Below are 25,567 nucleotides of genomic sequence, written 5' to 3'. Positions count from 1 at the left end.
GTAATTTTATACCGTGAAAATTGAGCTTATTCGACTTTATGCGACACTGAGCACCTTTCTTATGAATTTGCTGAGCATTATGTCTAACACTGTTTCCAGTTCTTTCTTTAAACATCCATATACTTTACCCACCACTGACAATCCACCAAAAAGCAAATAAGCAGATTTCCCAAAATGCCTCTCTTAAAATGATTGTTTTATGAGAATATGCACCAGCACTGTGACTGTGTGGGTGTTGGAGATGTGGAGAGGTTTAAGGTGAAAGGAGGTATTTAGATGTGAAATTTTCATCACCACTTGATGAATGCTTTCCAAATGCAGAAAACAAATCAGCCTCAAAAGAAACAACTTGTCTTGTGATGGATATATTCAAAGCATTTGCTGATATGAATCCATCCCATCATTTCTTACCTTGCTCATGTGAAACTCCAGACGTCTCATGTACCTCTCGATGGTTTTCATTTGCTGCAGAAAGACAGAGCGTTTGTATGTCAATACTACAGGATATAATGAGGCACACTTCACGTGCCAGTTAAAGAAAGTGACATTTGTGATCACTGATGATCATTAAATGTATATCACGAGTTGGCAAATGTGTTAAACTAAATGGTATCTGTTGTTGTTAGATGCAAATATCTCACAGCTAATCCCTCTCAAGCTGTCTCTCCTGTCCCATCACACACTTTCTTTCTCTTTCATCCTTTTTCCTGCTTTGTCCCTCAAACCCTTTTCCACTCTGTCCCTCCTCTCTCTTTTCTGCTGCCTTTAGCTGTTTTTTTCTTCTTTTACATCAAAGATTTCCCCCCCACCACACACCAAACTTGGAGCAGTTGTTACAGCAGACCCTCCCCTCCATCAACTCACCTTGTCAAGATCGTACAGCACTCCCTGGAAAGAGAAAACCCACACACACACAGTCACAAAAACACACACACAAAATCACGCCGTTAGTACTGAGGGACAGGATGGCTGAGGCTGTTTAAGAAATGCAAAGCAGACTATAGTTGTCTGGCTTAAAAAAGAACCTATTTAACACCCTCTACAGTGGCAGCCTTGACTACTGTAACAAATCCATGATTCCAATGTCAATGTTTTATTACTGTATGTGATTCAATATTATTAAAATTAAAAATTGAAGAGATCTAAAGCAATCAAAGCTGCCAAAACATTTGTTTATCTTATGCAGATATTTGTAAGATACAAAAAAACAATAATTCTGCACACATGATGTAACCAACATTAGCCTTTAGAGGAATACTTTGACATTTTGGGAAATACACTTATTTCTTTCTCTTTCGGAGACTAAGTTGCATTCTCATGAATGTACACAAAATATCAGATTGATTACAGTAGTATCCCTGCAAAAGCTACTCGGCTCTCTTCCAAAGTAAAAAAAAAATCTGCCCATCAGCATCTCCAAAAGCTCTAAATCTTCATTTATACACTTAATTGTTTGAAATTCTTTATTGCTTAAAGGTCCAGTGTGGGGGATTTAGGGGCATCTGGCGGTGAGGTTACAGATCTGAAACCTCTCCCATGGGCAAGGCATGGGCCCAAGATTAGAGTCACTGATTCAGTATCTGAGGCAAATGTCTTCCCTTCTGTGCCTGAGATCTGGTGTTAAGTAGCCAGAAAAGTGTTTTTGTAGAAAATTATGATGTCACAGTGAAGCTGACATTTGGCATTTTGGATATAGGATCATCACTTTATCATTACATCCTATTATACATTTGTGCTAAATTTTGTCATAATTAGTGTATAAACTATTGAGTTATAGCAAAAAAAAAAATGTTTTGTGAGATCACACTGAACATGACCTTTGACTTCTAAAATCAAATCAGTTTATCGGTAGGTCCAAGAGGACGTTCCTGTGAAATTTAAAGAAAGGGTTTAAAGGCTTTTTAAAGGCTTTTTTGAGATATTAATATTATTTTCCACTCGTGCCAAGAGGTGCCCCTCAGTCCTACACTCTGGACCTTTAAACAAACAAGACAGGCTGGTAGGCTGAGATTGTTACGTTCAAACAGAGCCAGGCTAGCTGTTTCCTTGTTTCAAGTCTTTATGCTGAGCTAAGATAACTGCCTCTTGGCTGCATGTGTGTATTTACAGGACAGTAATGAAAATTGCTGCAATCTCATTTAACTCTTGACAAGAAAGTGTAAAACGTGTAATTACCAAAATGTCAAACTATTCCTTAAGATGTGACTAAAATGTTGCTTGTATGTTAATTAATGGACATTAGCTTCTCACCAGACGAGAGTTCCTCTTCATGTCCTTCATCAGAGATGTAAGTTTGTCGAGCTCTGTTTGATGAACTTCAAGATACTCACTATATGGGACAAAAAGGGAAAACATTTAATGAAAATAACATGTATATAATGTCAACAATATAAACACACTAGTATATAAACATTTGTGCAGTTATGTAAATACATGCAGCAGAAAAACATGTCAAAAGGCTCAAACAGGCTATAAATGTACACATTAAAGAAACAGATTAAGACTGAAACCAAACTTTAAGGAAATGATTACATTAGCTTAGTTTACGCATTAAAAAGGAAGACATTTGTGTTGCTTTAATTTATGAAGTTTGTGTACAAAGTATGAGTGTATTTGGGTTACTCACTCCAGGCCTTGTTTGAGTGCATTGTAAACCTCCTCCAGTCTTTTGGGCTGCGGCTCTCTGGAGCTGCTGCCTCCCTTGTGTCCTGACAGGTGGGGCTTCTTTGGCTTGGACTGAGGCTTCTTCTGCACCGCAGAGTTCCCCATGAACGAGTTACACCTATACACACACACACACACACACACACACACACACACACACACACACACACACACACAAACACACTCACTCATGAGAATGAGACGGATGCAAGGTCACAGTGACCTTGACCTTTGACGACCAAAATCTAACCACTTCATTGTTCAGTCCAAGTAAATGTTTGTGTCAAATTTGATTAAATTTTCTCAAGGTGTTTGTGAAATACTGGGTTCGCAAGAATATGATGATCTTGAGAATAGTATGGACGTATGGACATACTGACAAATGGACAACCCTAAAACTTAATGCCTCTGGACACAGCTATTACAGGCATGGAGGTATACACATATGAAAACTGTAGTTCCAAAAGTTTTGTCTGGGGGGTGTAAGAAAGCCCTTGTTCAGAGTAACTCATGCAGACACAACATTACATCTCATATTAACTATTTAACATGAGATCTCCAAAGTATTTCAGATGAAAAGGCCTGCCGCTGCCTGTAATAATGATGTACCTTTGGATAAGATTCCTGTTTTTTTTACAGCATGCTGAACATGCCCTGGGGCCGATCTCAGCATGAATTCATCTCATCTGTCTGATGGAGAGGACTCATCAAGTCTGTTCAAACCAAGACAACTCGGTCACACAGGACTGACACATTTAGCCTACATATCACTCAGGAGAAACCTTTCAAACATGCAAAACTTGCAGCATAACCTCTGAGGTGAACGTCTCCATCAGTCACAGTAGCGTGCTAAATCACGAATCTGTGAACATATGTGAACATGCCCCTCTCACCCCCCACTCTCCGTGTTTGACCTGTGTAAGGCTGTCATTTATCTTCTGCTGGAGTGAACTAACAAACACACTGAGGCACAATCACACTCCCGGCATTCAATGACATTCAAGCGCTCTTTGCTCTTTTCCCCACAGACAAACAGCAGTGTGCCTGACTCAAGGGAGGAAGCCAACAAATGTGGAAGGAGTTAAAAAGAGTTCATCAGTTGATATATTTGTGTAACACACACAACGCAGGCCTCCTTACAATGTATCATATTAGTGCAGAATTTTAGGACTGCAACTAAAGATTTTGGTCATTTTAATTCTATCTTCTGATTACATTTTCAATTAATCTATTGTTTGGGCTTTAAAATATCAGAAAACAATGAGAAATTCCATCACTTCAACATAAGTGTTGTTTTGTTTGACCAACTGTTGGATTCCCAACTTTTGTTTGTATTGTGATTGAAAAAGGACCCTAACAATAAATTGTTTTCAAAGTTGCTTATTTTCTTATGAATTAGTTTTCTCTTAATTGACTAAGTGTTTAAAGGAACACCTTATCCCCCAAATGACCACCAGTATATTATCTACTCAACCTGTGTTATGCTGAATCCCTGATGAAAGCTTTTTTTCCTGCATCCCTCCACAATAAATGAAGAATCCGAAAATGCAGAAAATTCTTGATGAATTGAAGTAACTGGGAATGGCTTTAACAACAGCAAAACTCTCATGCAACTTGTGCAGTATAATCCAAGCCCTGTTTATCCAGTCATTTGCTCAGTACTTGCCAGACACATGAACATTCACAAAAACCTAACTCTTAAAAACTGAACTGAAATGTATCTAAGCTTGCTTCAAAGCCCGACTCCATTAACAAAAACAGCAATTTTACCTCACTGAATATGGGAGTTGCTGGTCTACCAGTGCCTTTATCACTCTGTCATTGTGTAAATTTGGTGACCTGAACGGATAATTCAGATTCAAAACAGTCACAGAACAATATTTAAAAAACTAACAATCAAGGCTGTGGTAGACCAGCAACTTGTGTATTCTGCAATGTAAAATCACTGTTTTTGTTAATGGAGTCTGGTGACTTTGTCTGTTTGAAGTACTGAGCATACGACTGGATGAATGAATCTTGTATTATACTGCACAAATTGCGTAAAAGAAAGTAAATGAATGTTTTGATATAGTTTTGCGGTTGTTAAACATGGACCCCTCTGACTTGAATTCATCAAGAATTTTCAGGATTTCTACATTTTTGGATTCTTTGTTCACTCAGGAGGCTTGCAAGAAAAACTAAGTTTTCTTTACAAATTCAATGTAACATTGGGTAACTGATAAACAGATCATTTAGGAGTGAATTAATCCTTCAACTGACTAATTGATACCATTCTATAAATGTGCAAACCTGATGTATCGACATGCTGATAATTTTTTTGACGCCTTGATATTTGATGCCCAAGCAGGGATGCAATTTTTTTCATTATCAATTTGTTTTAAATTAAATGATCAGTCTTGTAGTCAGAAAAAAAGTGAAAGAAATTTTTAGTAGCTTGTCTTGTCTGACTAGCATTGTAACCCCCCAACCTATTCGTCTTATTATCATGTAAAACACGTTAGAGCAGCCCATTTTTACATTTAAGAAGCTAAAATCTGTTAATATTTGGCATTTTTCCTTAAGTACTCACTTAAAATGATTCAGAGATTATCCTTCAGAGATGGTGTCAGCATTATGTCCAAACCTAGTTTTCATGTTCAAATATAGAAGAAAAAAAAGCCTAATTTTCTCCACAGTATAGCCACCTAACATCCATCCTCTCTCTCTGCACATCAGCCCATTTTGGGTCAAACTCATCCTACCCACTCATGCAAATATCAGCTTGTAAATCCATTACAGATTTAGCTGACAAATGACATTTCCCTAGACTTAATGAAACGATCCCAGAGTCATCTCAGGGACACAGCGACAAGCAATTCCAGCGCTCGACAAGTTGGAACGTGCCACGTCTTGCAGCACAAGTTAAGCTACCACGAATGTAGGGCAGCGCTGAATGAGAGCGCTGCGTAGCCTTGGGGTCACGCAAGCTGCAGTGTAGAAGGGACACACACACAGACACACACATAGATGCTAACACAATGCCATACTGACTTATAATTGTGACAGAAAGTCTCCAGCATGCATGCATGTGGAAATGCACACAAAACTTGCACATGGGCACACACATGGCAAGCCCTTGCTCAGTAACAGTAACACACTCCAGTGGCCTCAGAAGCCACATCTCTGCAGCTTTCCACCTCGCTCATTATCAGAATGGTAACTTGTCAGTTGCTGTCAGTCGCCCACACACCCGAGTCATTCCAGCCAATTACCCCATTCACTGCCTGAGCACAGAGAAAAGAGACAGAACAGCGTCTTCAAATAGGTTCTCTCAGCAGGACCGGGGCTGCTGAGGAGGACCAGGCGTGGATAGCCAAAACTCTAAGACTGTAAGAGATATTTCTGTGTGTGAGAGCGCTTTGTCTTGTGTCGCAGCGACAGCCATCACAGATGAGTCAAAGAGGAAGGAACACAGATAATATCTCACACGAACTTCAGCGATCTCTAACTTCTGAAAACCAACTTGTGGCTATGAATAAAATAATTGCCATGAAACTTCAGTTTGCTGTGTGGTTAAGCAACAGGGTGCTGATCATCACTTAAGAATTCAGTTCCTTTACGGGATTGTGAGACTTGCTGTGGCTCGCTGAAAGTTGGACGGTGATTATTGATTTAGTAAATTCCTTCTTTGTGTGTGAGTGATGTTTGAGTCAAGGGCTGGCTACTGTGATGTAGACATTTTACAACCAAACATCAAACTAGCAAGCAGTAAAAACTGGGCACCAAGTTTTATTGATTATGTTTAATCTTATTACAGTACTTTTCCTGTACTGTACTGTTCTGTTCTATTGGTCAGGGTGCAGCCGAAAGCAGTGACCTCTATAATCACGTCTCCACAACAAAACAAAAAGAAGCAAAACAAACAACATTACATATAATATATAAATATTTGCACCATGTCATTAACACAGGTTGACTTCTAACATTCAGTACCTTTTTCCTCTCAGTATTCCTATTATTCTTTTTTTCTATTAGAAGGTAGAAGGTAGATTTATTGGTTATTTTTTAAACAAAAATTGCATTGTCCTTAATCCTGCTACATCTTTGGAGTTGAAGGATGAGTCCATCTGGTTGCTGCTGATGGCATCATATAATTCCTGCAGTGCTTTTTTTGAATTTGCATCAGAGTCTTGTGTCCTTATGGCTCCCAACAAGGTCTGCCCATCCAGTGCAATAGCTTGATCTGGGATGTTAGGGGTTAACCATGTCTCTGTGAAGAAGTGAGCAGAGCAGTCCCCGATCTCCCGTTGCTGAGTGAGCCTCAATCACATCTCATCCACTATTAGTAGTCTGTATCCTTTGGACTTGTCTAAAACCACTGAGGCTTCATGTTTTGCAACACAGAGTATTGATAAATGTGGGGACACCAGTAGGAAGGGTGCATGTGAGAGAGACATTAAGTGTGTAAACATCTACATCTCGCCATGGGACTAGCTGTCTCTGCTTAAATTAGAGATTAAGCTAAATATTCTACCTTCTGTTTGGTGTGATTTGATGAACTAAACATACAGAAGCAAGGTCACAATGACACTGACCTTTGACCACCAAAATTTAATCAGTTCATCTTTGAGTCCAAGTTAACATTTGTGCCAAATTTGAAAAATGTCCCTCAATTACTGCTTTGACAGCAAGCCTGTGTCATATTACATTAAGAACACCATATTGATGAAACAACCCTTTAAAGCCTGATCTAAAGTGAACAATTCACTTGATGACCCACTTAAATGTTTTCATAGTAAAATAGTGATCATTAACAGCTCACCTCCAAAATCATCACTGTTTCTGAGGACATGATACGTTAATCCTTGCTGTGAGAAATCAATTTGCCACCTTGACCTTTATTGTCAGTTTAGTAATGGGTAACATCGTCTAACCAAAGATTAACATTTTAAAGACTCACCGAGAGCGCCGTTCCTGTAGCGTGCTAAAGCCGGCGAAGGACTGACTCCGGATTATACCATTGGGCCCTCCTGGGGAGTGGGTGCCGGCCGCCATGATCTCCGGGACGCGGGACGACACTCCTGGAGAAAAGACAGACACACAAATCCATTACATACAGATCCTTTGACAATATTTGGATGCTGAGCGACGGACTGAGGATTAGGGTAAGTAATACATCACGAGTGCAACAAAAGCATTGTAGGAACTCAATTAACACCCAAACTGTGTCGACAGAAAGGTTAATTAGAGTGCAGGGAGCATTGTGCAACGCAGAACAAAGTAGGCACTGTTGGTAAAGCTTGCCATGTGGGATGTGGATGAGCAGCATTCAAAGCCTGCACTAACTTGTCTTTACTATTCTGGCCTACCTGTCACCACACAACTGCAAACATACCGCAAATGTTACTGTTTTCCTTCCTCCGGCAGGTGTCACAAAACACGACTCATGTCACTTTCTATTACTTGTTTGTGCATATTTTCTACCTGAATTAAGAGCTCGACCACTAAAAAGTCATCAGACGGACAGCTGTTTTAAAATGGAGCAGAAGCAGAAGTCACTACTTTCACTCTGCACCACAGATCTGCTGTAGCTTTAAAGGGCATGTTTGCCTTCTTCAAATCTAATTTATGTGTTCCCAGGAAAAACCAATCCAGGCCATCATATGGCGGAGCTATCTAATCAGCTTCCCTTATAGTTAAGACATCTTTTATCACAGAGTCTCTATTTTTAGCAGCAGCAGCCTGTCAGATTTCAAGCTTTTTTTAAGCTGATGTGGAATGCAACGTGGTTCACGCAGACACTTGGGGAACGAGCTGAAAATAGACAGAAACGTCCATGTACAGCTATCAGACGATGATGTAGCAGAAATGAAGTGCCCGCAGGCAAGAATCTACTAAGATAACTGAATCAAAGTTTCAGCTTGCTTGTTGAGATTTTGTCCAGATCATGGACAAAGCAGCAGGTTGGCACTTAAACTTAAAGGGCAGTTCAGTGAATATTTACACTTGTTTAACAACAGACAAAGAAGTGATGGATCTCTCTGCTGCAATTTTAGGGACAATACTGACCTTATTAAACACTTTCTTTTTTGTCAGTGTCACTTTAAAATTCAGTGTTTCTACTTTCAGTGAGTCACGGCAGGCTGCCAACAGTGCCACAGCAATCTCTGGCCTCATGCACCTGCGAAGCTCAAAGGAATACTTCAAGAACAAAATGATCATTTATATTTCAATTACTCACCCCATATTACGCTTAATTTTCAAAGAAAATTCATTTTTTTCTTATTTGCCTTCATGGTGAATGAAGAACACACGGAAAAATAATTAATAATAATTAATTAATTCAACTTGAAGAATCTCAGTCGTCTCAACAGTCTCTGACTGATGATTCAAATCAGCACCCTTAAGAAAAACAGTTTTCTTCATCACTTATTTAAAGCATCCCTTTAAATAAAAGGATCCCAAAATAAACCCCAAAACAAGAAATTTTAGCTCAGCTAACCAACATGCTGATCTCAGTGTGAACAGTGTGACGACTGTAAACACTGTAGAATTGCATCTCTCACAGCTGAGCTAATGGAGAAGTATGGTGCACACACTAATGCCTGGAGGAGAGAGATAGATTTGTCAAATCAAATTAAACTCCAGTGACGAGCCAAGGAATCAGCCTCTGAAGCCTCAGTGTTCAGCTCTTCTGTATGTCTGCTTCTTGTCCTCACACAAACAAGATAAACTGTCGCACAGCGTTACCAGAAGAACAACTTTGAAAGGCCAAGTGACGAGCAAAACGATACATTTTTGTGTCACTCTATTTTTTGGGGCTTACAGAGGACTGACAACCTGTGTGGGGCGCTCATTCTGTCATACAAATGCAAACATGCATGCACACACACAACCTCTGTCCACAGACACCTCAGTGCTACAAGCGATTGAGCAACCTGATACCCCTTCCTTTGGTCTTTGAGACGGACACAGAGTTACACAAAGACCCAGCACGGGGCCGGTGGAAAGATTAGAGCCTTGTTTTGTGGCAGGGGGACAATAGGCTGATGAGACTGATACTGTTAAAGCTATTAATAGCAGCTAGCTCACTTTAACACTGAAGATACTGATGGCTGTGACTCAGTAAATGAATCATCAGGACCAAGGGCTGGATGGATGTTTTGGTTTGATACAGCACAGTCTGATTTGATAGATTCGATGTAGCCAAAAATACCTTGCTTGGTTTTATGAACTAGTGGTTTATCTATAAAAAAGTATACAATATTCATTTGAATTGTGGAATATGGTTTAAATCAATATCACTATAGTATTAATACTGCAAAAATTGCAAAAAAAAAAAAAAAGAGATTTTCTGGATCCACTTTATGCGATCATTTCATTATATTATGATTGAGCTGAAATACAATCAAAGTTAGGGGACTCAAGTCATATGACTTGACTTGAGTCAGACTTAAGTTGCAAATTTGAGACTCAACTTTGGCTTGGTATTTATGACTTGACACTTGACTTACACTTGACAAAGGACTTTTTTTAAATTAAATATTAGCATCTTTCTAGAAAACGATAAATTATGTTCGATTTTTTAAACTTGATTAACTCAAAAGATCATGTTTAACTAGGCCATCACAATTTCATGTCTTGACTCATGAGTTGCTTGACCTGCACAATGACTAGCTTGATTCTAACCACAATAGATTAGGACTTGCTTTATACTTTAAGGTTAAGACTTGGGGCTTGCTTTTAACATGTACACCTGTTTTACTCCCACGTCTGAAAACAATATTCAGTAAATATCATTGTGGCCTCTTCCTAACTACAGTTGGTGGGAGGCAGAAGCAATTTTCCCAAATGCTCTGATGCATTTTGGTCCATTTCGGTATCTGGATGCTCAACAGCAGTTTTCTGCCTGGTAATGTTCATCTCTGTGACTTTCTGACTCACTCTCCTAAAAGAAGAGCAGTGGGCGGTAAATGATACACAGTACATTTTGTTACCTAATGCTTTCTGGGTAATGGACACTGTTCCCTGCACTTCAGCCTTTTCCCAAAGATTTCCAGCAGAATTAGACAAAGGACCAGAGAATGTGGACACTTGAAAACTAAAAACTGCACGTAATGATACCAGATGGTATAAACTGTTTAGTTTCAAGTCCTTTCAATACTCTGATGTTCCCAAATGGTACAAGAAGGTAGATCTCCCCATGATGAGGACCTGAGGGAATTAAAGCACTGACTGTCAGCAGAGAACAGATGTGAATTAACAGCCCTCACACAATTCAAACAGGGAGGATAGCTTCATTTTTAGAGTTACACAGCGTACTCACTCGACTAATGCTGACTGTGAGGCAGGGGCAATATGAGATGGTTTCAGTGTTTGTCCTACATTCATTTATCAGGGACTCGCCCATCCACTGCTGGATAAGTGATGCGTTATTTATTTTAAAAAATAAAAGATACAATTCTTTACTCCCTCAGTAACAAAGCAAATACCTTTTTAATTTCAGCTGTTCTGTCAAGCAGAAATAATAATAATCATTATTATTATTATTTATTATTATTATTATTATTATTATTATTATTATTATTCATTATTATTATTATTATTATTATTATTATTATTATTATTATACTTTGAATCCAGTATACCACTGCATCCCTTATCTGAGCATGTTATATTGACTTCTGGGAATTTCCATTATTGGTTTAAGACTTACATATTTTACATTTACTTATAGAAAACAGTCTGTTTTTACTCTTAAGTGTTTTGCGGGACACATTTTGGCATGAGTGGTATGCCAAACATGCACACTCACTAACAGGCTGCAGGATTTTCCCAAAACCTTTCACAGCCTCAGCAAGCTGGGAGCAAACTCCACCTTTAAATTAATGGTCCCCACATAAAGACACACACACACACACACACACACACAAAGAGTTGAGTTCAGTCACTGAATCATAAAAACCCTTCCTCTGCACCTCTTAGTGTCACCGCTCATCTCGTCTAAAGAGCCTTTCAGAACAGGAACAACAATGCCAACTCTCGCAGTGTGTTCTGGTTTGGTGCCAGCCACTAACCCGTGTTGAATACAGCCGCCATTCAGTCCATTCACTGGTCTCTTTTCTCTGGCACTCACATGCTAACAGCCTTAAATGCCCCTCGACGAGGTGTGAGAGTGTGTGTCTTTGTGGAGCATGTGAGCATTAGATTGATCAGTATGCTGAGCAGCAAGCTGGCAAAGAGTGGACAAATGATACACACACAGACAGACACACAGACACAGTAACACAGACACTTTGGTAAAGGGGGGCTGGCTTGAGAGAGCAGAACATGTGATGTAATCTCAATTTGCTATTTGTTCTCCAAGGTCCATGTGCATTAATGCATTAGTCCCACCCTGACGGTGTGTGCGTGCAAGCGTGTGCACATGTGTGTGTTTGCTCTGAGTGCTGTCGGTAGTGCTAAGGAACAGACTGGATAAGTGTATGTGGCATGACAGAGCATCTGAGGAACCTCTCAATGGACCACTATGAACTGCAAGATGAGGGTCATGTGACTGATGTGATATGCGATAACATTGTTGTATATCACTAGAAAACAATATCACCTGTGAAAGTCAGTTATTAGACAGTCAAAGACATTAAAGTGTACTCAGTTCTTGAGTCAGACTTGCACAAGCACCTGTGGTCATGCCACATTGTCTCAGATCCAAAATACTGCCAAACGGCTGGCGTGCTATTTTTAAGTACAAGTCCTGTCTCATATTTGCTTTTGGTCTGCACTTATCTTGTCACACATTTCTTCCTTAAGTCATGCAGAGTAATAGGGCAGCACTAGCCTAATAAAGCCTGATCAGTGTGTGTATGGTTGTCCCTTTTTTATCTTTCTGTGTCCCCTTTATAAATAAACTTTCATGAGTTCTTTTCTCCTCAGCAGCAGTTTGCAGAGTTTAAGTGGATAAGCAATGCGTTGATCTGGTCAGAGCTTATCAGATCAGATTTATGGATGAGAGAAGCAGCTGCTGCAAAAGAGTGTGAATGCAAACTTTTAGACCCAGAGAAATTAACGATTAAATTTCACTTGTACCGCATCTGACGTTCTACTGCTCCATCTGTGCCCAGAGTACGCTTTGCGCTCTGAGAATGTGTTGCCATAAATAACAGTTCATGTATTCCAATGGCATTCCTAATGAACAGTTCCATGGTGTTTTTGTTTTTTCCAGTGGATACAATTAAGGATGACTCTATCTTGTAAAATGATGTCTGACGTCTTTTTACTAATCCATCATTAAGCTGCTGTTTTTTCTTTTATTATGTGTTATTTCTCTTGTAGACATGTGAGCAGAGCTGGAGAAAATCTTTTGTTGAATTTGATGTAAAAATGTGTGACAGAATTGTATTGTAAAAATTGGAAAATAACATTTAAGGGATCCTTTTTGGTTTACCAAATCTGAAAAAGTGCTGTTTTCATGAATATTCATGGAGGATTTAATGTCATATTTTGTAAGGAATTTGGCTCGACTTTAGGAAATGTTTCAGTCAAAAGTGACTTTTCGCTGAGCCCAGCCCCTTTATGGTTAACTGCTGATGGTCCGTCAAGCTGTCAGAACCAGCTTGTATTTTATTGAGTTTTTGGAAAAAACGAAAAGCAATCTCAGAAAGAAGCAGACAGAAGGGTTTACGTTATGAATTTGAAGGATATATCCATGATGTCAAACTGACTGAGCAGAGAAAAAAATCAAAGAAAACGATCAAAGCCAAAGCCTACAGATCACAGTGTAAAAATCAAAGCACTAAATCAACTGGCGATTACTTTGTAACGTAATTTATAGCATTTATCTTAAATTTACTTCGAACCTCTTCAGGTAACACGTGTCATTATTACATGTCCCCCGGAAACGTTTAACCATGACTACCTCAAAATCCACAAAACCAGCCTGAAAATGAATTAGTAATGCATGAGAGCCACATATCTGTCTTACCATGGTTGGCGCTCACCAATACAACACAATGATTGGCCAGTCCATGTTCAAGGGCGGGACTTAGCAAAGGCTCAGTTTGACAAAACTTAAAATAAGTGAAAGAATAAACATAAGAGGTCAACTAACAAAAGTTTCTGCAAGTCTACCTTTGCTGTATGACATTTTACTAATTTTCTAATTAAGCAGTTATGTGATGCATTACTTTCTGTTTCAGTGCAAGCAAGCAAGGAAAATGTTGCACAGTGACACTGGACACAGAGCAGCTTTCTTTTAGCACTCAAACAACCACAGATTCAAATATTCGCCAAAGAAACACATAATATGACTTTGATTTTGTCATCTTTTGGATCTTTTATTCATGTTTGGGGAGTTTGTGTTCGGGTGACGCAGAATTGATTTTTCCAAACATTTCTCCCACCGAGGTCACCTCCTGTTTCCTCCTCAATGACAGAATGACTCATTGTCTTCCATTGTTTGTTGTTTCTTCTGTTCTCGCAACTCACTCTGCTTCTCACTCTCATTTTATCCAAACCTATACTGTAAAATAAGCATTTTCTCTTTCCATGAAGCACACTGATGAGGTAAGCTCTTGCTGATTTCTTTTTATCAGTAATCGCTTTTTTTTCTTTTGAGTTTGTAGCAAACAAAAGAGGAGACAGAGATTAGGAGAATTTTAAGACAGTGAAAATATGCAAAGTAGGATGCAACTTAACATCAGGAATGTGTCTAATATTTTGATTATTCAGTGTATGTAAAAAACTCTGACTTTTTTATCTGCACTAGTGCTGCTGCACAAAACTCTTGCTTTGCTCACTGTGCCCACCTCCCTCTCCTCTTTTACACAGGAGTCTCAACCAAAAACACTAATAGCTGCATGCACATAATCATACACACCCTCTGTTAGTGTGTGTGTGTGTGTGTGTGTGTGTGTGTGTGTGTGTGTGTGTGTGTGTGTGTGTGCGTGTGCGCGGGCACCCATTTAATTTGTGTTCATGAGTGTGTATTTATAATTAAAAAAACAGCATCCGCCCATAGTGCATGTTAAGAACAGGAGCCTAATTCTTAATGCCTGTATAAATTAGCCTCACCATGGCAACAGCAGACAAAATGGGATGAAGTGCGTTACGTAAAACAACGGTTATGAGCCAACTGCCAAGAAGTAGGACACACGCCCTCGTGTTACAGGGCCGAGGCTTTTAAAGCATCAATCCTTCATTTGGAAAAAAAGCGTTTTTTATATTCAGATCTTTTACAGATGCTGCTTAAAATGTCATCAAAAGCGTCCTTAAACTGCTTTTCCTTTCTAATTTTGTTTCTTTGTTTTTAATGTGGCAGGAAGTGCAGATATAAATAGGAAGAAATTAGAGAATAAAGGCAGCCTCGAGATGAGGAGAGATTTGACAGGAGAGACGTGTAAAAACAGATGCAGCAGTCTGGTTAAAACATACAAACAATCAGGTCCTCTGTTGAAACAGAACAAATCCATGAGATTATAGTCATGATATACTGTTTACATATGACTGGAAATGGACTAACATGTTCCAACACACCCTGCAGGTTGCAAGCGCGTGTCTGAAAGCTGCTCAGTTATCCCTGATGCAAGTTCATGTCTGTTTGAACTGGTTCAGTGAGGAGGGGAAGTGCTGGTGCCGCTCCAAACTGGACTAAAACTGGCTGCAGGCGGCCATCACCGAGCCAAAACATACTGCATTGTTTCTGTCTTTTTCTTTCCCTGTAATCCTGTTCAAAACTGAAAAGAGTGAGGAGACCTGACAGAGCTTTGTTTTGCTGCTTGTTACATCTGTAGTGTCTCAAACACAGTCTTTAAGTAACTAAAGTAGCTTCACTTTGGTCCCCAATGGCATGCTCACATTAAATTATACAAGGTTCCAACAATATTTTCATGGACAAAATTTCACAACTTTTCCATGACTTTCCAAGGACCCTTTTTTTTCTTGACCTAATTGCCTGGCAATTTCCAAACATGTAAGATTCAAACTCTATTCAAACATAATTTGAGCAACCCAATGATGTATTCAAGGAATGTCGATAATTTGAAAGTTCGATGATAATTTATGTTTTCACAGTTTCTGGCTGAGATAAATGCCGTAATTTTTGGTAATTTTTAAAAGAAAAAATTCCTTCGAAACCTGTTTTCTTAAAAATAAAAAACAAAATAAAAATAAATCAATTAATTTAAAAATGGCCATATGTTGTATAAAAAAAATGCCAAATGTATGCAAAAAAGAAAGAAATTAAAAAAAAACAAACTTTAAGAATAAAATCTTTATGAATAATACGAGAAATCTGCCATTTTTATATTGGAAAGAAGAAAAAAAATACTAAAGAATCTTTAGTACTTGCCAAAACAAACAAAACATCAAAAAAACAAACAAAAATGACACAAAAAAAAGAACAGAAAAAGGAGAAGAAAAAACGGCAAAATCTTTTAAAACATGCTTTCCAAACCTGCGGAAGGCGTGTGTTCTTTAAAAATCGGCAGTAAAATAAATACAAAATACAGTCATTAAAAGTTATATGCCCACCCCTTAGCCAAAAGTGCTTAAAAAAAATCATTTGACATGCCTCGTGGGCAGATATGACGGGCGAGGAGGAGAAACATTTGTGATGAACAAATAAAACCTGCTGACACATAAGTGCTATTACGTCATCAGCTACAGAAAATAAATTCACCATTAGGTCATATAAATGTCATTTCATTTATAACCCAACATATAGCAATGATTTTTCCAAAGCTTCCACTGTCTTTTACTAATTCCATGACTGCTCCAGATTTGGAAAATGTTATTGTGAAATTCCATGACTTTTTCAGGTTTTCCATGACCGTTGAAACCCGGATTATAACCCATTGCATGCAAATCAGAAGTTTTCTTCAATATTCCCTCATAAAAAAGGAAGTTAAAATTTAAGACCTGCAGCAAGACATACTGAAATTTCAACACTTTGCAGATTACAGGCTGTCGACATAATTCCATGCATGCATAAAGTGTATAAGATTAATTTTGAGATGAAAGGCAGAATGTTTTAATCCCACTTTCATCTCCTGTCCCACTAACCTGTTGACCATTTTGGAAAGTACATGTTCTAAATCCAAAGTTCCCTGCAGGTAAAGCATACAGCATTAACAAATCTCCCTGCAGAGCACACACAGCCACGTAATCTCAAACCCAGTTATGTTTATGAAAGGTGACACCAGAGCGGTACACGTGCAAATGTGATTCTACAGTCCTATACGGCAGTAAAATAGTGATATTGCTTCTTAACCGACTTCAGGATCTAGCCATTTAAAGGTACTTTTACAAGGCAATATCACACAAGTTAAAGAGGGCGTCATTATCCTCGGTGCTGAGAAGTGCATGTTACTCCTGAGCACGGAGTGCTTATTCATCTCGACTAAGAGGCTTCTCAGAAAAAGGTGCTGAAAGGACAAGAAAAGGTGGTGGCAATGAAACATGTTTAATAATAAGGATTTTTCACAGAATAGTCAGCTCACTGCTAGCAGAACACTTTGACTGATCGAACAGATCAAGAGTTTGTCATATATATTCATTATGTGAGAGGCAGGAAATTAAAGCTGCTATTATCAATATTTTAATATAAACAATGGATTCAAAGACAATGTGAATATGAAAGGTGTTGCTGCCAGTTTCCCTCAACTCTATGAACCTTTAGCATCTTTTAGCTCATTGTTTTGGTTCTCAAATCTGCAATTTTATTATTATGGTTCACCCTCAGCAGGCAGCTATTCTCTAATAAACATCTTTAAGCCTACTGTGAACTACCTGCTCAGCACCACACAACACACAGATGTGGTGACTTAGAAGATATTTCTCCATATTAGTAGAGACCAGAGAACAGAGATGTAAGGAGAGGGGATACTGGACGAACATTTACACGGTGGACATAAAGAAGACTCCAAATGAGCGATAATGTTGCTTTGTATCTGCTGTTCCCCAACATGTTAGTCATATCGGACAGAGTAATAATATAGTATATATAGTAATAACAGTAATAAGAATAATATGATAATTAGAGAATAAATTATAGCTGGATATCAGTTAAAAAAAAACAAACGAAACCATCTTTAAAAGATATGAATACCAGTAGACTACTTCATTCAATATACATAATGTGAATGGGGAGGCGTATGGTAAGCTATTGTTATAGTTTCACTCATTTTGGTCTTAAATACAACGCACACAACTTTATTACACCACAGAGTCTATTGTTTGTAGTGAGCGCCAGGAAAACTTGTAAGTTTGCCCAACTGCACACACAGTGAACGTGTTAGCATCACACGGCTAATGCTTCCTATAGGCAATTAACTGAGCAGTTTCTGTGTATGTGTGAGTTTGTTGAGACTGTTTACAACACAAAACCTAGAAAACAACCTCCTCAATTAACCTGACCCACAAATGCAATAGACTACCTCTGGTCATCCAGAACAAGCATTTGTAAACACACAGAGGAGGATGTTGTAAATAACTTGACCAGTTTAAGTACAAACACAAACAGAGGGAGACGCTGTAAATAACTTGACCTGTTGACAGTCAGGAATTCACCAAAAGCTTTGAACCTGAGTAAAGAGACCCTGTTATGGCTGCAGACACCTGCACTCTGTCACCTGTAGGATGATAAATAACATTTTTACTCTCTGACTAAAGACGAAGTGTCACCAGCTCATGGTTTCGGCTATCCCATCGCACAGACAAAACACACAAAAGAGACAATGGGCAGCACAGAAATTTCAACACATCCTGTGTGGTGCAGGTATGCGGCGACGATACCGCAGGTACAAAAAGAATCCATAGCTCAGTCAATAGTCATCTCTACAGATGTGAACAATTCCTCTTTGTGACAGTCTTTCTGAGTGGCCACAATGACGGAAAGTTCGCGAAGGAATGCAAATGAATGACAAAAACAACGAATTGACACATGGCCAAGACAAAGTAACTGATGACTCACTTAAAACAGTTACAACGAAATTTTAGATCTGTTGTCATTAACCCTCTTTGGAGGAAAAGAGAAACTTTCACCAAAATACCGAAGAACAAAGCATCAATCAAAGAAAGGTTCATAAAGAGGAGAAGGTGACAAGCTCTAGATTTGGTCTGGAAGGAATTTTGCAATGATGAAAAAAAAAAAAAAAACCTTACCACCGAGTTAAATAACAATCAACATAATTGAAGTGTCTGGAGAACTCACAGTTACTGTTTACAAAATTTACGCTTTTAAGTATTTTGTCAAGTCTGGCAAGAGATTTGATTTCTGCTTATGAAGAAACTAGAATTATTTACCAATAATGTAGACAAAAGCACAATGCTACATTCAAAGATAAGAAGATTGACCAAAAAGTCAAAGGTAACAAAATCCACCAGAACCTCTAACGCTCAATCATTAATATATATTATATATAATAATAATAATATTATATCTCATTTGTTTTAGCTTGAGGCTTCATATTTATTGTAGGCACAGAGAGACGCAATGGAGAATGGATTAATGAGTTGTCAACTATTAAATTAACCCTTTGAAACCTGAGCAAATTGACTTGATTTCTTTTAAAAACATGGTAAGAGGGCGCCTGGTGGCTCATTTGGTAGAGCAGGCGCCCCATGTACAAAGGCTGTGTCCTCGCCGCAGCAGGCATGGGCTCATGTCCAGCTTTGGCCTTTTGCTGCATGTCATTGCTTCTCTCTCTTCCCCTTTCACGCTATATCTGTCCTATTAAATAAAGCAAATAACGGCATTGAAAAAGCACAAAAATATATCTCTAAAAAAACAAAAAAACATGGCAAGTATGCAATAAGAGTCAAAGGAAAAATGATCTCAAAATTCACAAGAAATTTACAAGAAAATTACCTGGAAATTTGTTAAAAATAAATAAATAAAAGTTAAAAAAAACAACAACAACAAAAAAAAAACAACTAAAAACAAGGTAATGATCTGCAAAAACTGCTTAAAAATTAAAATAATTCTAACAACAACATACTTTTAAATATGTAATTATGATAATTATACATATTGTTTTCACTGGCTTTTTTCTTTTTTTCCCTACACATTTTGGCTTTTTAAAAATAATTTGCCACATTTTTTGTAATTTATGAAACATTTCTTACAAAGTTGCTCTTTTCCCTGTGTTTTTGAAAGAAATTACACCAACTTGCCCAAGATTCAAAGGTTTAAATACTAATGAAAGGCATCTGAAAGCAGCACAAGAAAAGAGATGTTGCTCCTGTAGCCAGAACAGAAATGAGAGTATTTCTCCAAATTACAGTTTGAGAGAATTTGTATTTGTTCATGTTTTTACTCTGTGTATCAGGACCCTATCCAAAACTAATCAAGCTGCCTAAAATCCTGTCCCACATAATCCAAATCTTCTGATCTCAAACATCCTCCCATGGTGAATGATTTATCAAAAAAAAAACAAAAAACAACCAAAGCTTTATCAGGTCAACATTAAGCTATAAATAACATCAACGAGAATCAGCTGATGTTCAGTCCAGTCATCTGATGTGTTTTATTAGCAGACAGATTGGGAAGTGGATCTGTTGCCGAAGGGACAGGACTTCTGTGTGAGTGCCCAAGTGTGGGAATCGAACAAAGTCTGTGCAGTGTTTGTGTGTGTTTGTGTGTGTGTGTGTGTGTGTGTGTGTGTGTGTGTGTGTGTGTGTGTGTGTGTGTGTGTGTGTGTGTGTGTGTGTGAGAGAGAGAGAGAGAGAGAGAGAAAGGAGGCCACTGCCAGCTCTATCACATGAAAGGCGAGACACGCCAGAAATGCTGCCAACCAGCTGAAGAAAAAAAACAAACTTTAAATCTAATTTTCTAATTTGGGTTTTGGAGGGCAGATTGGTATTACAGGCCTGTGTTGGAATTGTGTCTCCTGAATCAGATAACACATAATTGGTATCTTTACATTCATCTTCAAGACATCATTTTTAACAAAGACCAAAGCTCGTTTCTGTCCACCTCTGACATTTGAAGGCACTGTCTGCTCTTTTCACCCCAGTGTGCTCACATTCACCGCATATCATTTGTTTGCCATTATAGTCACTAAACTCTTATTATAGGTCATTAGTGTTCGAGTGGAGCAGTGCATGCAGGACAAATTAAGGCCAGGATATGAGGTGGCATTTAAACGTACAGATGAGCAGATTAACTGAGGCGTGTCTGGACTGAAGTTACACTCAGGCAGCTGCCGGCTGCTGACATTTCAGAAGCATAGAGCAGCGTGTAATCACTTGTGAGAACTGTAAACCATACCAGTAAATGCACAATCCAGATTAACGGATGCAAGGATTATTTTTATGACATTCAATACATTATTTAGACAGTATAGTAGAAAGCAGCTGAGAGACAGGAGCTCAAGACACAAGCACATGATGTATCTGCTGCTCTCTTGAGTGTTGACACACACGGACAACAAACAATTAAATCCTGCAACCAAATGAAGTAGTGCCATGACAACATCGTCACCAACAACTCTGATAACACTGCACATCTACAGCCGCTGGGTCACCACGGTGATCCACTCAGTATCAATGCTGCTCTGCAGGGATTATAAACAAACAAAGCAACAGCCCTGTCAGACAGCCTGTCACTCAGACCAACTGATTTCACTTTATATTTGAAAGCCTCGAGACTAGTTTGTTCCTGTGTAGATTTGTCTACTGACTCCAGACAGTGACAGAGACGTGGGTCCCACTTTTTGAATGCCTTTGCTGCTGAGCTCGTATGAACTTAAGGTGCTGCTGTCATATTTGTGATAATTAGTCCATCAAGCTGGCGTGTCTATCTCCACTTGAAGGGCAATTAAAAGCAAAATTATGCAACTTTTTCTTTTACGTTAAAATAACAGCTTTAACATCATTTTGGTTGGTACACAGGCTTGAAATAAGGAGAAGAGAGCCTCTGTCACTCCTGCTCCGTGCCCTCAACATCTGTTCTTGCACTATGTAACTGTGGTGAGTGGGTATAATCTCCTGGGAGGAGTTTGTAATGCTTTACAGCACGATGGCACACACCATAAGCTATAAGAAGAAACTCTGATTTAGCCATTTGACTAAAATCTTTAGTAAAAATCAAACAAATTTTTGAGACTGCGTGCTGAATCTTCAAAGTGGATATCAGTGCAGTCAGCATCAGGACAGCACTCTGATAAAATCTTTAGTGAAACATATTATATACCGTTTACAGGTCTTAGAGAGTACTACTGTGTCTGAGGGAAAAATGTTAAATAAAAGCTGTGAGAAGTTTAATAAATTCCCTCAAGTGATGTCACTTGAGTCAGCATCACTTGAAGCTGTACCAGTTTGAAAATGAGAAAAATGGCATAACACAACCAGTCTCCAACTGGGCTTTCTTCATTTGAGTTTCATTATGGGTAATGTAAGCATCAGGTTTGGACAAGGGAGAAATGAAAAGATGATGTCTCTGGTTCTGCTGCATCGATTGTGATATTTTACGAGTCAGTCAAAGTTATAAAATGTCCTCTAGCTACACTAGAAATGTTTTTAGAAGTGTCACATTGTCTGCAGTCATGTTTCTGTTAAATTGTCAAGGAGGGCTGCTGGGTTTTGCCACTGATTTCCTAAATAAATCAGATTCTGATACTCAAGGTTGCCATTCTATTCAATTTCCAATTTGATTTGATGCAATATCAATGCGATTAGACATTTATGATTTCATTTACAGTACCAGTTTTGACTTAATATGTAAGAGATTCTCTGAGAACTAATGTTGTCAATTGTACAAGAAATTATTTTTAAAAAGAATAAATTCTGAAGTGGATAACAATTGAAAATTTAAAATATAACTAAATGCTGTTTATATATCTTCAACAGTAATGCTTACAACAGTCAGTCACTAAAGTCACTATATAAAGTCAGACATTTGGTGTTATGTGTATGTCTGACATAAACATCTCCCTGTATTCAGACCGGCATGAGAACCAGTTTCCCACTTGCTCTCTTTCTTTGATTTGTTCATTACGTGTGACTCTGATTGAAAGTGACCACCTATGCTGCTGCAGCGCTGGAATGCAGTTACCGTACAAACAGGATTTCGCTGGCTATTTCAGCTCCATTTGTTATTTTTAGCAGGAAAGAAGGACAACATTCTTTTCACTGATAGCTGCTGCTGTGATAACATAAGCTCGGAGTGTTGTAGAGCTATGTGTGAATTAGCGGTCCATGGGAATACAGCCAGCTAATGTCACAGTTCATAATGGGAAGGTGGTAGGACTGTTAGGTGAGCTCCTAGGCTCCAGCACACAGCTGTATTTGGTAGACATAAAAATGATTAAAGGTCCAGTGTGTAGGATTTAGGAGGATATATTGGCAGAAGTTGAATAAAATATAATAAGTATTTTTTCTTTAGTATATAATCACATAAAATAAGAATCATTGTGTTTTTGTTAGCTTAAGACATTTATCTACATAGGGAGCCGGTCCTCCTCTTCAGAGACCATGCCATTGGTGTTTTTGTGTCTGCAAACTCGTTTAGCAGTCCCTTCATGATGAGAAGCGTCAGAAAAAACTGCTTTAATCAGTGTTTTGACTGATTTAAAGCACCGGATCCGTTTGCTTTTGAGAGGAGGACACCACTGCAGAAAACTTGGCTCCAGGTAAAAATCTGGATCTTGAATTATTAAAAGAATAAAGGTGTGCTGACATTTGCAGTTGGGCTAGTTTGAACGGGCTCCGCGGGACATTCAGCTGGACAGCAGCATTCACACATTGTAGTTAACAAGCATGCAGTGACATTTTTTGCTGACATTATATACCAAACACAAACCAGAGACTGTATTGATTTAAGTTGCTGTGAGCTGTAAATTCAACACTTCAGAAGGTCTATCCTCCTCTGTGCCGCTGTTTGCATGTCTGCACATCCATGTGTCAAAGAGTGGCGTGAAAGTCAAGAGCATTCACTCCACAGAAAAATCTGGAAACCATAACATTTCCATAAGTACGCTGCACAGAAAAAAAAGGCTGCTCGACTTGAAGGAATCTCAGTCAACTGAAGGTCTCGAACTGATGATTTCAATCTCTGACTTTCAGGGGGCAGAAGTAAAGAAAGTGCTTTACTAATGTTTTTAATTGGTATAAATTCTACACACCACTCCTTTAAAATGGTACAAAATGTGTAAAAAAAAAAAAAAACTGCACCAATGGCCATCTCTTAATTCAAGAAGCAGCAATTTACGCTACAATTATTCACAATTTTTCTATGACAGCAGCCGAAAAAAAAACATACTACATGGCCTACATTCATGATCCACGTGCTTTATGTCTTTTGTTTCCAATGCTTTGCGGTTATATCTATTTCATAGTACAGCCTTAAATGCACACTCTCTCTCGCCAGCGATGCATTAAACTCTGTAGGTGTGATTTACAAACAGAAGTCACGGTGGATTTCTGTCCCACTCATTCCTGCTGGAGCCTTAACGAAGCCATTACCATAATGTTACCAACAGAATAACAATTTACAGTTGCAGAGTGGCTAGGGAAAAGAAAAACACATGGCAGAAGTGAGAAAGAAAAAATGACAGAGAGAAAGACACTTCCACATATTCCTGAAATGAGCTCTCTCTGGCTGAGAAATACACTGGAGGGAATTATTGTTTCTCTTCTCCCTAAAGAATGCTTTCACAGTTAAATATTTCAATCAGCTGTGGAGAATATCATGCTGTTTGCTGTAAAGATGCAGCAGGGAGCCGGGCACTGAGGAGATATGAAGTTCATTTTGAAGCTCTGCGAGCACTGCCACTTGAGAAACATTAGACTGAAAATTAAACACATTATACATCGAAGCTGTACATAGGCATGAGCACTGTCGCTACTTAAAAGTTCAAGCAATTAGTGGTGATTATTTCAATAATGGAAGTAGGCGCAAGTCTCTAGAGAGTCGGGATGCGATAAGAAAAACAGCAAAAGCAAACAGCGACGGTACACAGGGTCGGAAAAACAACAACAGGAATGAGGATGATTCAGACACTGATGGTGAAATCCAGCATGTCAGTATTACTGCTTATCTGCAGCATCATCCACAGATGCACAGATACTGATACACTGTTGTCCATTGCACTCTTTAAAAGGCAGATCATCATGTGAACTCATTCACCTGCCTGCTTAGCCTCTTTACACACACACACACACACACACACACACCCACACACCCACACACACACACACACACACACACACACACACACACACACACACACACACACACACACACACACACACACACACAGCTGTTGACATGCTTCACATTCACCGGTAGCACACACATCTGGTCCCACAGACTTCTCCTGTATGGATTACAGCCATTTGTTACTCTATTTTTTTATGGTTTGTCAGCTTTTATCTGCAGTGTAAGGCCGAGGCCGAGCAGAGACGACAACAGTGAGAGAGGGGAGGACATGCAGAAAAGGTCAAGAGACACTCACAAACACACATAGCGTTCCCAGTGAGCTGCAGTCTTGTAAGCATAAGTGCTTATACTAGAGACATGCAGCTGAAAAAAAAATCTACAGGAGTGTCCCTTGTATTTTTTTCAAAGCTATCACCAATAACTGTAGAAAAAAAATGGAGATGGCTCTATAACTTGCTTTCTGTTTAGAGGCCCCACCATTTTTGTGGGCACAAGTTCTGATCTTTTCTTTAAAACTCAGATAAACGAAGTCATAAAAAAAATCTATCTTCCAGTCTGATCTGACATTTTGGCTGCTTTCACACCATTAGCTGCAGGGTTGTGCAGTGGTGTGGGAGTGTCACTTGGTTCTATTGTGTCTCCCACAGAGAGAGCATTTAGCAAGCCATGCTTCTAGTATGCCAGGTCTCACAGGTGACAGAGTGCACCAGGGGACATTTTTCTGTGGACCAACCAGGAAGTTAGCTTCACTCTGGTTCCCTCGTCACA

At 38.8% G+C, this 25,567-nt stretch overlaps 1 protein-coding gene across 3 annotated transcripts in view; it reads right to left on the bottom strand.

Annotated features, from left to right (window-relative positions):
* The window catches only part of ripor2 (RHO family interacting cell polarization regulator 2), a 120,734-nt gene that overhangs the window by 58,536 nt on the left and 36,631 nt on the right, over nucleotides 1-25,567 (bottom strand). For all 3 annotated transcript variants that reach the window (XM_088090273.1, XM_088090272.1, XM_088090274.1), the window contains exons 2-6: nucleotides 7,604-7,724; nucleotides 2,627-2,782; nucleotides 2,251-2,329; nucleotides 865-888; nucleotides 412-465 (exon numbers count right to left, since the gene is read on the bottom strand). In XM_088090273.1, coding sequence (XP_087946399.1) covers nucleotides 412-465; nucleotides 865-888; nucleotides 2,251-2,329; nucleotides 2,627-2,782; nucleotides 7,604-7,724 — 434 coding nt within the window. The remainder of the gene's footprint in view (nucleotides 1-411; nucleotides 466-864; nucleotides 889-2,250; nucleotides 2,330-2,626; nucleotides 2,783-7,603; nucleotides 7,725-25,567) is intronic.

Source organism: Plectropomus leopardus, chromosome 17 (assembly GCF_026936395.1).
Source record: "Plectropomus leopardus strain MGB_pleo_1.0 chromosome 17, ASM2693639v1, whole genome shotgun sequence".
NCBI classification, from domain to species: domain Eukaryota; kingdom Metazoa; phylum Chordata; class Actinopteri; order Perciformes; family Serranidae; genus Plectropomus; species Plectropomus leopardus.
The sequence above is the reverse complement of the archived record's forward strand: the minus strand, read 5'-3'. Positions and strand labels throughout refer to the sequence as shown.